This window comes from Cottoperca gobio, chromosome 13, assembly GCF_900634415.1.
Source record: "Cottoperca gobio chromosome 13, fCotGob3.1, whole genome shotgun sequence".
Lineage (NCBI taxonomy): Eukaryota > Metazoa > Chordata > Actinopteri > Perciformes > Bovichtidae > Cottoperca > Cottoperca gobio.
Window position 1 is genome coordinate 24,908,729 of NC_041367.1, and position 13,452 is coordinate 24,922,180.

At 41.8% G+C, this 13,452-nt stretch overlaps 2 protein-coding genes across 8 annotated transcripts in view; one reads left to right on the forward strand and one right to left on the reverse strand.

The window, feature by feature from the left end:
- Nucleotides 1-310: 310 nt before the first annotated feature.
- LOC115017341 (E3 ubiquitin-protein ligase TRIM58-like) lies at nt 311-4,839 on the reverse strand. Of its 3 annotated transcripts, none has more exons than XM_029445680.1 (2): nt 4,742-4,839; nt 311-3,485 (listed from the first exon to the last, which is right to left on the reverse strand). In XM_029445680.1, the coding sequence occupies exon 2, from the start codon at nt 3,481-3,483 to the stop codon at nt 1,747-1,749; it is 1,737 nt and encodes a 578-aa protein (XP_029301540.1). In that variant the 5' UTR covers nt 3,484-3,485; nt 4,742-4,839; the 3' UTR covers nt 311-1,746. The 3 variants fall into 3 exon arrangements, with proteins under 3 accessions (XP_029301540.1, XP_029301539.1, XP_029301541.1); XM_029445679.1 differs by lacking the exon at nt 4,742-4,839 and adding an exon at nt 4,156-4,429; XM_029445681.1 differs by lacking the exon at nt 4,742-4,839 and adding an exon at nt 3,843-3,967.
- The window catches only part of clip3 (CAP-GLY domain containing linker protein 3), a 28,663-nt gene continuing 19,458 nt past the window's right edge, over nt 4,248-13,452 (forward strand). For 3 of the 5 annotated variants that reach the window (XM_029445675.1, XM_029445676.1, XM_029445677.1), the window contains exons 1-3: nt 5,090-5,162; nt 9,673-10,071; nt 13,040-13,179. In XM_029445675.1, coding sequence (XP_029301535.1) covers nt 9,696-10,071; nt 13,040-13,179 — 516 coding nt within the window. In that variant the 5' untranslated portion in view covers nt 5,090-5,162; nt 9,673-9,695. Of the gene's footprint in view, nt 4,378-5,089; nt 5,163-9,672; nt 10,072-11,337; nt 11,494-13,039; nt 13,180-13,452 lie in introns of those variants that run through there. The other 2 variants (XM_029445674.1, XM_029445678.1) reach the window with 2 other exon arrangements.

A 13,452-nucleotide genomic window follows, 5' to 3' on the forward strand; every position in this document is an offset into this window, starting at 1 on the left:
AGCAGTGCTACGGGCGGACTGGCTCACGCGATCCTCCAGGAGAGGCTCCAGCAGCAGCAGAGTCAGGTGGGACAGCTAGCCTGCTTATGTGCGCTCGATTTGTGTATCGGTGATGCTGGCGGGAATAGCGAATACACAACTCGTAGGGTTCAGACGTAAACCCCGCCTGTTGCTGTTCTTATGCTTCAGCAATAACCGATTTTCCCGGATAGGGATCAAAAAAGGTTTAATCTTATCTTATGAATAAATACCTGAAACTTCTGTAAGAATAAAATAATGCATTACAAAATACAACAACAAATGTGTCTTATATGATCAAATTCAGCTTTATTTGCCAAGTATATGTTACAAGGAATTTGTACTTATATGCAGAGCCAAGAACATTGTTCAAGAAGATACACACTAAGATACAGCTTAGAGGTTTACAGGTTTGCAAATAATGCTGTAATAACTTTGTTTATACACCTACATGTAGAATTTATACCCATGCATTATTTATTGCCGCACTATAAAGCGTTTTGGCACAGAAGTCGGGAGCTGCGTGATCAGATTTGATTACAGTAAGATTTTTCAATATTTACCAAATTTGGATCCAGAAATGTGTATTAATTAGTTTTTTGATTATGCCGTACCAATTTCTTATAACAGGGACCTGTTTGACATTATTTTTCAAAAAATGAGTTGTGCAATTACAACCACATTTAGATGACTTGTGCACAAGCGAGTCTGCGGATATGTACGGCCCAGAAAACTGTCCGCATCATGTGCTGACACATAACATCCAATGACATGATGTATAGCCTCCTCATGTGTGTGAAAACAAACATACAAACGTACCGATAGTCCAAGTAATAAAATACAATACACAAATCAAGTTGACCCTGCCTATGACCCTCCATGTTTGGGGAAATTAAAATGCCTCCCATTTTCTGTATATTGGTCCAAAAATAAAATGTATCTCATGAACCTGTTTAGTGCAAAGTCCTGCAGAACAGAGTGCTTCACATTATGTGTCTGCACTGACCTCCAGTGGTCACAGGGCAGAACTGCTCCCGTTTCACAAGAGACGATCTAACTATTCCTTTTATATTGATTAAATAAGAACAAAACAGTGAATACAAACAGCACAAATTAATTTAAAATGATACTCAAATATTATTATGAAGGAGCCAAGTGCAATTTTGCTGTTGAATATTATTTATTATTCTTTAAAATAAGATAAAACTTTATTAACGCTGAAGGAAATTCTTGTGCCAGTTTGCAAAAAGGATTAAAACGTAAAAATGAAAAAAACAGAGTAATGTATATAAAGTGTATAAGTTTTAATACTAACGTCATACTAATTAAAGTGCTAAATAGAACAACAATAAAAGTAAATGTAAATAAAATAAATCAATTAAAATAGAAAAGTAATATTGCACATGAACATTTAGATGATTTTCATATTTACTTCTTTAACATGTTATGTATAATGCACTTAAAACTCCCAAACAAATTCTAATTTTTCAATGTTCTCCAGGCAAATTCCAGACCTGCAAAAATACGGAAAAATGTCGCAAACACATCGGAGATCACGGAGGTTCCCACAGGAACTAACTTCCGGTTGATTCTCATGTAAGGAGGTGTAAAAAATGGATACACAACGTACTAATAATATCACATGACTCTGATTTTGTGAATATGCCTCTGTCATTATTAAGAACCCCAGAATACACCACCCAGTTAAAAGTAAGCGAGTAAGGATCACTACTTTCCTTTTGTGCATCCGACAGGAGCGATCTGTAGAGGAGGGCTCTCCGTCTCAGCGCAGGGTCGGAACAAAGGGTAGACCTTTGCTGTGTCTTTAACCGCGAACGCTAATATTTTACTCAGAAATGATTCTCTTCCTGTCAAGAAGCATCCTGTAAAGGAGTATATCTGAGCCCGAGTGTCCACGTCGTAGAAAGAGACCAACCCTTCATCAAAATCCACAAACACCCCGACCTTCTGGAGATCTTTAATCAAGGGTAAGAGGACAGGAGGATTTGTGTTGGCCTGGCAGCGTCCCCAATACAACCCCAAAGTCCAGCATCCGTTTTCAGGGCTGAGGGACCAATTGAAACCTTTCCTGTTGATGGACTCTCTCACAACTCCGACTTCCCATCCTGTTTGTCCTTTAAGCGATACTTCGTAGTAGAACTTGCCGGAGGAAAACCCTTCATTCCCAAGGACAAAATGGACCGATTCGAACCTTTTGGGGCTGCTGGGGATATTCCTCTTCGAGCCTCCGTCCCTCACTTGCTTCATGTCCTCGGAGACAATAAGGGAGGGGTGTGCTGTGTCGGGGTCCAGAGTCACTTTTATTGCATATTGCTCCTGGATTTTTCCAAGCTCATCGTCAAACACGTTCTCTATTTGCAGTTCCTCAAAGGTCTCCTCATTATCTGCCAGATTGACTTCTTTGATAATGTTCTCCATGTGTGTGTTGAGCGTCTCCTCTATCTTGGCCACCGCACTCCTCACTGTCTCTACCTGCAGGAGACTTTGGGGGTCTGTGAAGCAATCCTTTGTGTTGGATGTGGAGGATGGGAGCCTCTGGAGGAGTTGGAAGTCGTCCTCCGTCTTTGAGAGCTCTTCCAGCTTGATACTTGTCTGACGGTCCTCTGCAATCTCCAGCCACAGTTGTCTGATGAGTGCTTTAGCCTTCTGCTCTGCTGCTGCCTGCTTCTCCTCCAACAGCTCAATCAGCTTCACTTTTTTTGTCCGAATCGAGGCCACCAAAGCAGCGAAAGCCTCAACAGTTCCCGCCTTCGTTGTCTCTACTTCCTGCCGACCTTCCATCATTGAGTTTTGAATCCTCAAAACCATGTGGCATTTCTCATTCAGATTGTGCTGGACTTGCCTTTTCGCACACTTCAGCTTAATCTTCCTCTCCTTAAACTCTTCCTCTAAAGAGATGGCGTCATGCATCACATGGTCATCCCTCAGGCACACAAAGCAAACACGGCTCTGGTCTTTCCTGCAGAAAAACTCGATCACCTTGTTGTGTTTCCTGCACACCCTGTCCTCGAGGGTCTCCACAGGGTTGATCAGCTCGTGCCACTTTAAGACCTGGACCGTGTGATGGGGCTTCAGGTGAGCGTTGCAGTAAGAGGTCAAACAAACCAGGCAGGATTTCACAGCCTTATGCTTCATCCCGTGACAGATGTCACAGGGCACTTCCCCAGGTCCGGCGGGGGGACTGCCGTCGTCCCCTGCAACTTTCATCCTGTTGAAAAGCTTCAACATGTCTTTGAATTCTGTGTTGACTCGCAGCTCGGGGGCTGTGTGGAAAGGTTCATTGCATAATGGACACTGGCTGAAGTCCCTGGAGGCCCAGTAGCTTGTGATGCAGCCCTTGCAGTAGTTGTGTCCGCAGGGAGTGGAGACGGGTTCAGTGAAAACCTCCAGACAGATTGAACAAAAAAATGTCTCTTCAGATTGGGAAAAGTCGGCTGAGGCCATATCTGGAGGAGGAAAGCAAAAGGAGAAGAGGTTAAAAAGAATAAAACAAAGTTAACAGTTAGAATAAACAGGTGCTTCTTAACAACGCTGGGATTCTTCCAAACTCATTGAGTCTGCAGCAAGCTGAACTATCCATCATGAGTTTCCTGGAAATGCTTCACATACCCCGACATCTTGATCTATCCAACTAGTTCTCTACACTTGACTTAGTTTTTCTTAAACCAGGTTTCCTATATATAATCAAGTAGTGTGGCTCCGTAAGGCTCCTGAAAACAGGGTGCAAAACCAAGCAAACCCTGATTGGTAAAGGTCCAGTATGTAGGATTTAGTGGTATATAAGATTACAACCAACTGATTACCCCTCTGCTCAACTTGTCAGCTCAGCGTGTCGGACACTACGGTGGCCTTCAGGTAACGTAAAAATGTGAAAGGTCCAATCTCTCTAGAGCGAGTTTGGATTGTCCGTTCTGTAGAAACATGGCGGACTCCATGGACCTGCTCCCTATGTAGACATGAAGGGCTAATTCTACGTAACGAAAACACAACGATTCTTAGTTTCAGGTGATTATACACCAATGAAAACATAGTTATGAATACTAAATGCCATTTCTGCTAATTAATCCAAGGCTGCATTCACATAAACTGTATATAAAAAGTGGATGTTTTGGTCACCCATTGGTTTGCGGACGTGAAGCCTCAAGTTTGGCATTATGGTCGCCGCCATCTTGTTTTTTTGGAACCAGAAGGGATACAAGAGGGTGGAGCTGAGACCGGACTCTAAATAAGACACTTTTAGGCGACCAAAATGTTACAATTAACTTTCAAACCGTGAAAGAGTTAAAGTCGTAAGACTAACACCGTGGTGACGACCTGAATCACGAGGACGCACACCAGGTAACAACAACGTAACATGAATGACGATGCGAGGCACACTGGGACAGACAGGGATACACACAGACACTAAAGGGGGGGACACAGCTGGGGGAGAAAGACAAAGACACAAGGCAAGGTGAGCGGACACACGTGATTGATTCATAAGAGCTGAACAATGGAAGACATTTAGCAGCTGAAGCTACTCTACTTCCCACAGGTGGTCGTTAGAATAAGCTCTGTTTGTTTTACTAATAGGAGGGTTAGGCTGAGTAAGCATGGACTTTATATTCTTAAAGTAAACCGTAAACCTAGTGCTTTACAGACACAATCAAACAGGAATGAATTAGAGTAAAATAAAGTGAGAAGAGGAAACTAAAAAGCTCACCTGTTCACTGTTGTTTTCAGCTTCACAGAAATCTTCAGTTTCAGTTTCGTTTCCTCAGAAGAGAGGACACACCTCCCTGCATGTTTACTCATGTTTACTCATGTTTACTCCCTGCAAAGAAAGACATTCTTAAAATTCTTAAATACAGAACAATGTAAAATAAATTGAGAACATTTTGCAAAGACGGGAAGAATATTACTTTTGTTTTATTGTATGTTTCTGCTTTACTGTATTGCTTTAACTGATTCGTGACGCCAGCAAAGCTTCAGTGACATGATCGGATTGAATGAGACAGAGAGGGGGGGGGGGGGGGGGTGTGTGTGAGGGGGCAGTGTGTGTGTGGGGGGGGCAGTGTTGTTTCTGCTGTGCATCAGAGAGGAGGCAGAGGCTCATCACGAAACAACCAGCGGCTTGTTTTCAGGTAAAAACACCTTCAGCTGCAGCTTTTACATTTGATATTTGACATTATTGTTTATAATGTGCGTCTCGTGCATTATTATCAGTCTGTTGAGTCTCGTACTAAAGACAGAGACGCAGAGAGGGGAACCTCTGAAATAACCCTGTTTTTAATCCGTCATAAGCCACATTTATGACGGATTAAACTCTTTCAGATGTGCATTGTGTGTGTTTAATAACGGGGTGCATGTAATACCATCGCGTCTGTATTTTTGTTTTGCGTGTGCGTGTTTTCATTGTGTCTGCGGGGCGTTTCTCCCCATCCCGTCCTTCACTACGCACATTGGCACAAACCACAAACGCGTTTTGTATCTTCTCGTACTTGTTGGGATCGCAGACCTCGCAGGTCGCAGCTGTGCAGAAGAAGATGTGTGATTCACCTGCTCGGGTTTTCTCTGCATGTAGTGTTTGTAGTGTTGTTGTAAAATGGAGGCTGGATGGAGGAGGAGGATGCTGAAGGCCTCCCCCCGCACATCACATGGCAGTCCTACACCCTGAGAAGCATCCGGAATACACAGATAGCGCCGTTAAAGCGCCGTGTATGAGCTATAACTGTCTATAACTGTCTATAACTGTCTATAACTGTCTATAACTGGACTGTGTGATTTCAAAGGAGCCTATTGTTGGTCATCACGTGATTTCTAACTAGGCCAGTATTCCCACTGGGATAAGAGATGCTGCTCCAGTATAGACTCACAGGCTGTAAGAATATTATCCAGTGTCATCTTCTATTATTGGGATTCTTAATAACACATTTATTAGAGGATCAAGCTTTGGCATGTTTCCTACCTGTCTCAGTGTGGGACCATCAAAAGAGGAGAATCCTCCGTTTCCATTGAGCTGAAAGAGAGAAGTAGCCCCCCTGATACATGTGGACAACAGTGAGTTGCATATTAAACTGGGCCTAAGATAACGTGTAGTGCCATTTATAAACACAGCTTGTTATGGTGCACACACTGAGCTGTTAAAATAATAATACGTAGCCGTAGCTAACTAGTTCGCTAGTAGGTTATCTAGCTAGCTCACAGGGGTTCATGGGTAACTGATCAATGTTGTGTGAATTAAATGTTATAAACGTGTATTTTCAGACTTATTTTAATTTCTGGAAAGAAAAACCTTTGAAAATATTATCAAACAATAATTTGGCAGTCCCCCTTCAGTACTTCTCAGGACCCCATACAGGTCACGAACCCCGTGTTGAAGACCCATGTTTTATACTATCAATTAAATGAAGCTTTATTGGTTTTCATGTTCAGGCTTCAGTTACATATTATTGAATAATTACACACAATTCTACACAACTCATTATTACAACATGACAAATATATTTTAAACACACACACACTTTTACAGATGTAATAAATCATTTACAGAGCGTGTGGCGCCTCAACATATTTTGCAGCTAACATTACACATTGGTTTTTCTCCCGACATAAATTGGCCGTTTCTGAGGATCAAATCAGGATACAAGTGATCTATTTTCTTACAGAACACATCTTTCATGTCCTTATATTTCTCACTTTATAATTACAAGTGAGATTGTGTCTCAACTTCTCTTTTATGACATTTACATTATCAACGTTAAAGTTTTCCATCAGTCAGCGTGGACCGGTACTCTGCCACGGTGTCTTCTCTGTTTAGTCAAATAGATTTCTTATTCACTTTGTGGTTTCTGGTGGTTTTGTTTGTATTTCATAATAAATATATATATATATAGATATAGATAGAGGAGTTGGGGTTGTTAGCTTGTTGTGCTAACCTCAGCATATGTTGCTAACAGCGTACGACTAAAGGTTTCCGGACAGAAGATACCGTGTACTTCTAAATACCGTGTATTCTGCGTGCGGACCGGCCCAGTTTATACCTTCGTTAGCTACTATTTTGCCAAAATGAGCTGTTAGCCCAGCGGTGCTCTGTTACGCAGGAGAGCAGAGGATCAGCATCGACACTATTACCAGGTCTCAAACTCTATTTGCTCTACATCCGGTCTTCATGTATCCACTGGACCTGGTCTCCGACTTGACTTGGACTCGGTTAAGTTGGAACAGATGGAGGCAGTTTCATGAGGCCGCAGCAAGAACAATCCACAACTTCTTACGTCTTGAGAAGAACCCGACTGATGTATTGTCTGATATTAGCTCATTGCAGATATAAATCCTGCATCAGTCCGATTACACTTCATTCTGCTGTCTCATAGAGTCGTGTTGTGTAACCTTTATCGTGGCCTCACCTGCGTCCTGAATCACCCGGCAGAACGATGAACCTCATCAGAGACGAAAAATTCAATCGACCAAACGTCAGCGCAGGAAGTTTGTATTGTGCAGGAAGCTGTTGTTGTTTTTGTTGTTGTCCTGCGGTTTAGCGCCTTGAGATTGCTTTTAGCTTTGAAAGGCGCTTTACTAATACAATTTATTATTATTATTATTAGCTGGAGACGGACACGTGTTGTTTCCACGTGAGATTATTATTTTGTCATCTCAGAATAACTCCATTTGTTTTTTGTGATCACAAAATATCTTCAATAAATCTTCTTCTAGAAAACATTGTACTGTGTTTGCACTTTACATTAACGGCTAAAGTCAAATATAGTCTTGATGGACTGTGTTTTCTACAGATCAGAATCCATTCTGTGTGAATGTCTGATGCAACTGTTAGCTTAGCATGTAGCTGCTGCAGACAGTAGCTGACTGAGTGAGAAACAACAGAGCTGCTGTTAGTGGGGATTTAACTGTACAGCTCAGACTACAGAGACATTTTTTATGCCTCATTTGACCTACTAAATGATGTGTGTGTGTGTGTGTGTGTGTGTGTGTGTGTGGCAGAGAGATAAAGAGTGTCACTGGTTTAACTGGCTTCTTGTACGAGCTGAATGCTGCTGATTTGCTCTCTCACTGCAGCTCAGACTGAAGACGTTTTTTCCTATAAAACCAGAACCAGGTCTGCACGTTGTCCGGAGTTTCCCTTTCACACGTGAAGCACACGGCAGCAGATTGTCCTTGTCAGAAGCGTTCTTACTTCCTGATAAATAAAGTTTGGTTTAGACGAGGGGTGGCGTCTGGGTGGCGTCTGGGTTGCGCAGCAGGCGGGACGTGACGCTGATTACACCTCGACCACGTAGCCGGTTTGTGATAACTTGTCAAGCAAGAAATGTGCATTTTATTTTCATAATCTTCGTTTAGTAAATGTGTCCGATCTAGAGTTTGTTAGTTGTTTTACGAAGATCATTTTTGGCCTCTGCAATAAATGTTCTATCGTGGTTGGTCTGGACGCTGCTCAACCTTTGTCGCCTTCATATTGTTGGAATCTTTGCGTCGTGTCGCCACGTGTCTGTCTGTGATAACTCAACGATACGATGGGGCAGTTAAGGCTATCAATTCAAATTATTTCTCTTTCTGTTTTTATAAATAAAATCTTTTTTTTGTCTGTTTTGGAGATAGCTATTTTGATGTGCGACAAATTAACAACATAACCCAAATAGTAACAGCTGAGATGAACAATATGGCACCAAAGAATGAGGAGAAAACCAAACGGAAAGTAAAGGAAGCAGCGCGTCCTCCATCGTTAACCTTAAACGTATTATATCATTGAATACTTTAACAAAGATTGCAGCTGTGTGTTGATCCTTTGATATGTTGCTGTATCAGGTTTAAATACAGAATAAACTTTCCTTAATAAACAACAAAGATAATTATTGCTCGATAAAACCAAGCACTGAAACAAAAGGGAGGCATAAGAACAATGAAACATATAAAAGATAAGAATAAAACAAAGGAAGAGTTCAAATCATTGCTGAATATGTTTTCATGTCGTCAGTCGTTTCATCTTAAAGTAAACACCTGACCGCTGATCTGCACACTTCTTGAGTTTTTAGCTGTTACAAGACATCGAAAACGTGTAAATTCATCTGCACTTGTTCTGCTTTCCTCCCTCGGACGTGAGATGATGGAGGAGAAGATGGAGGAGAAGATGGAGGGAGTGGCTGCTGAGCCAAAGTGGAGAGTAGATTTAATCCAGTCAGGCCTGACATCCGCTAACGACGGACAGGAAGTGTTAGCATTAGCCTGTTGTAGCGACTGTAGTTATCAGTGTGATGCACTGGGTCAATTAAAAGCTTGCTTTCTACTCGTTTTCACACACACACACACACACACACACACACACACACACACACACACACACACACACACACACACTCTCTCTGGAGCTCCAACCTAGAGGCGCAAGACCAAACCAAAGTGCCATGATGTTGAGTTTTGATAAGCCACTAAGGTATTATCAGAGGTGAACATTGGCGGCATTAAGGGGGAATAAAGAAAAACTTGTGACACATTACATGCGAGCAGCACAAAGGTTTTGATTCTATACATTTGCATAATCCTGTTAATTGATTTGTTTTAGTGGAGAAAAATGTTTTGCTGTTTAAAAAACAAAAATATTTGACATTATTTCAAGTGTTCCTCTCTGCTCTCTGACAGGCCGAGCTGCAGCATCCCTCACTATGACTAAAGAGGAGAACCTGGAGGTGCAGGAGAAGGAGAGGCACGACCGGGAGGAGCAGGAGGAGGGGAGGGTCCAGAAAGAGGAGGAGGAGGCGCTGACCGAGGAGGAGGAAGAAGAAGAAGAGGAGTATGAGCTAGAAGAGGAGAGAGAGGGTCAGGAGAGGGTGGAGGATGAAGAGGAGGATGAGCAGGAGGAGGAGCAGGGGGAGAGAGAGGAGCGGGAGGAAGAGGACGTTCCACTGGCCAGCCAGGAGCGTGACGCTGAGCCGGAGCCCGAGCCGCTGTCAGTGTCCGAGTACCAGAGTCCGGTTCACGAGCCTCGCCGTCGAGCCATGGTGCACGCCTCCGCCCAGGCACCGCTGCCCAAAGACTACAGTACGTCATACCACCTTAAAATACATAACACCCTAAATACACACTGTCATACCACCTTAAATACACACTTTCATACCACCGTAAAATCCATCCATCCATCGTCTACCTCTTATCTGGGGTCGGGTCGCGGGGGCAGCAGCTCCAGTAAGGAACCCCAAACTTCCCTTCTCCGGGCCACATCCTCCAACTCCGACTGGGGGATCCCGAGGCGTTCCCAGTGAGGAGATATAATCTCTCCACCGAGTCCTGGGTCTTCCCCGGGGTCTCCTCCCAGTTTTAAATACACCCTAACACCCTAAATACACACTCATACCGCCTTAAATACACACTTTTATACCACATTAAAATACATACCACTTTAAATACACACTGTCATTTATACAAGAGGTGAGTGGGAACAGGTGAAAACAATCAGGGGCGAAGCAGACACTGAAGATGGAGAGACACCACACCAGGACAGGAAGTAAACACAAGACATGACACAAGGGAGGTGAACTCTACAAAATAAAACAGGAACACAAATCCAGAGTCATGACAGAACCCCGCTCTCAAGGGACGGATCCCAGACTTCCCAAAGAAAGATCACAACAAAGAAAATCAGCAGGGCGTGTGGAGGGGGTCCGGAGGAGGGAATACAGGGGCCAACAGTAGGCCGGTAGAAAGACCGGGCTGGAAGCCGGAAGAACCGCTCAGGAGGCTGGGCTGGAGGCGGGTGGAGCCGCGCAGGAGGCCACCTTAAATACACACTTTTATACCACCTTTAATACATTCTGTCATACCACCTTAAATAGGCACTTTCATACCTAGCACCTTTAATACACATAAAAGATATAATACGTAATATTTCTGCACTAATATGTCTAAAACAAATAAACCTTTGTTATATATTTTGTTAAATTGTTACATTATCCCAAATTTTTCCAATAATTTGATTAATCAAGCAACATACCATGGAATTAATTCCATAACGTTTTTAAATTAATTGACAGCCCTAAAAACTTACAGAAAGTGTCGTACAATAAATCCTCTTTACATTTTATTGACCAATTTAAGTGTATGATCAGTAGTGGCCAATGGGATCTGATGTCACCGCGGCAAAATTAAAAAAAATTTGTTGGTATAATCAACCAAAATAATTACATTCAGTTCCCATGAAACAACAATCTATGGCTTCACACAGCTTTAAAACACTGAAATACACTCGGCTCTGAATCATGGTGCGTACAGTCTGTACTACTGACAGCTTTCATCCATTAATATCTTTAGAATCTCTGGATTGACTTCTGAGTGGCTCATTAGTATTCAGCTCACAGACCCAGAGCAGGCCAGCTCCATTATACAGCCTGCATGTCGGCGCCGTTATCCAGCAGTGAATACAGAGCGACCTCCTCACCAGCCTGACAGACGCTTCTCTGTCTGAATGTGAGTCTAAATAAAACCTCAAAACTCAAACTACTTTATGTCCCGTCATAAACTCCTGTTTCCACCTGGTCTACATTAAGACACAGTTTGCAATAAGGATTGTAGATATATTCATACGGTAGTTTCCCCCCCGAAGTTTCAGCGGGGAGATTAGTTCACTATGCTCTACAAGCTCTCTTAAATATAAAAAATGAACAAATTGAACTCTCAAAATGTCAAGAAAGGAAATATTCTGACATCTACTTTCCTTATTAAACAGTAAAAATACCACCTTACATACACCTTCTGAATTATTCAAGTTTCTCTCTTTCGTCAAACTAGGACTAGCTTAATTACGTTGTTAACTCATCGTATTTTTTAAAGTAAAAAACTAAATACATTTTTTCTTGGTTATTCCTTCCACTGTTCCAACATTCATCAACATTCAATTGGTCAAAATAAACCTTTAATTCACCGAGTTAGATTTGAAAATATACCGGCTCTACACGCTGTTTTTTGGTGTCTCTACTACTGGTTTAGCTCAAATGAACGACATTAAGGAACGATATAAAATACATAGTTTTCCTCTTAAAATGCACTCTTCCCTCTGCGCAGTGATATGGTAGACAGAAAGTAGTTCCTGCATGAAACTGCTCACAATAAGCTCTGGATCTTGAGTAACCGGGTCATGATTTCTGGAAAGACACGTTGCTGTTGAGGTTTTTAAATGTGTTTTTTGGCACGTTGAGCTCCACAAGCCGAGTGCCATCTAGTACATTATATTGGAGAGAGGCAGACATCTCTCTGACGGCACCAAAACAATCTGCAGGTAAGAGAAAAATAAATGTTTTGATATTGGGGATAGTTGTCACGTTTTAAATGAGCAAAATAAGATGACAAAATATATCCTCGTCCAATCGTCCTGCCCTGTTTTGCATGGGATTTATGAAGCCACTTTGTCGTCCATTAAATGACTCCTGAGATGTTGACAGAAAAGTGAAGTTCGTTATGACCACAGTTATACCACTGTCATACCACCTTAAATACACACTGTCATACCACCTTAAATAATACACACTATCATACCACAATAAATACTCACTGTCATACCACCTTAAATACACACTGTCATACCACCTTAAATACACACTGTCATACCACCTTAAATACACACTGTCATACCACAATAAATACTCACTGTCATACTACCTTAAATACACACTGTCATACCACAATAAATACTCACTGTCATACCACCTTAAATACACACTGTCATACCACCTTAAATACACACTGTCATACCACCTTAAATAATACACACTGTCATACCACAATAAATACTCATTGTCATACCACCTTAAATACTCATTGTCATACCACCTTAAATACTCATTGTCATACCACCTTAAATACACACTGTCATACCACCTTAAATACACACTGTCATACCACCTTAAATACACACTGTCATACCACCTTAAATACACACTGTCATACCACCTTAAATACACACTGTCAGTTATTTATTTGTGCTCTTACTTTCTCTATTCTGACTTCCACCTCTCAGCCTTCACCTTCTTCGACCCCAACGACCCGGCCTGTTTGGAGATCCTCATGGATCCTCAGACCACCATCCCGGAGCTGTTCGCCATCGTGCGTCAGTGGGTTCCTCAGGTGCAGCACAAGATCGACATCATCGGCAACGAGGTGAGAACAAATACACACAAACACGGCGAAACTCTTCTTTTAACATTTAATCAGCAGCCATTGTAGGGATCAAAACAAGCTTTTTGACTAGTTAGACTTCCAAGCCAACACAACAGCAATTCTACTTTAAAGATATCAAGGATGTATTCTTATAATAATAATAATAATAATAATAATAATAATAATAATAATAATAATAATAAATAATTACAGCGTCTTTGTGAATCTAGAAAAGTGCTATATACATTAAATGTATTATTATTATTATTAATA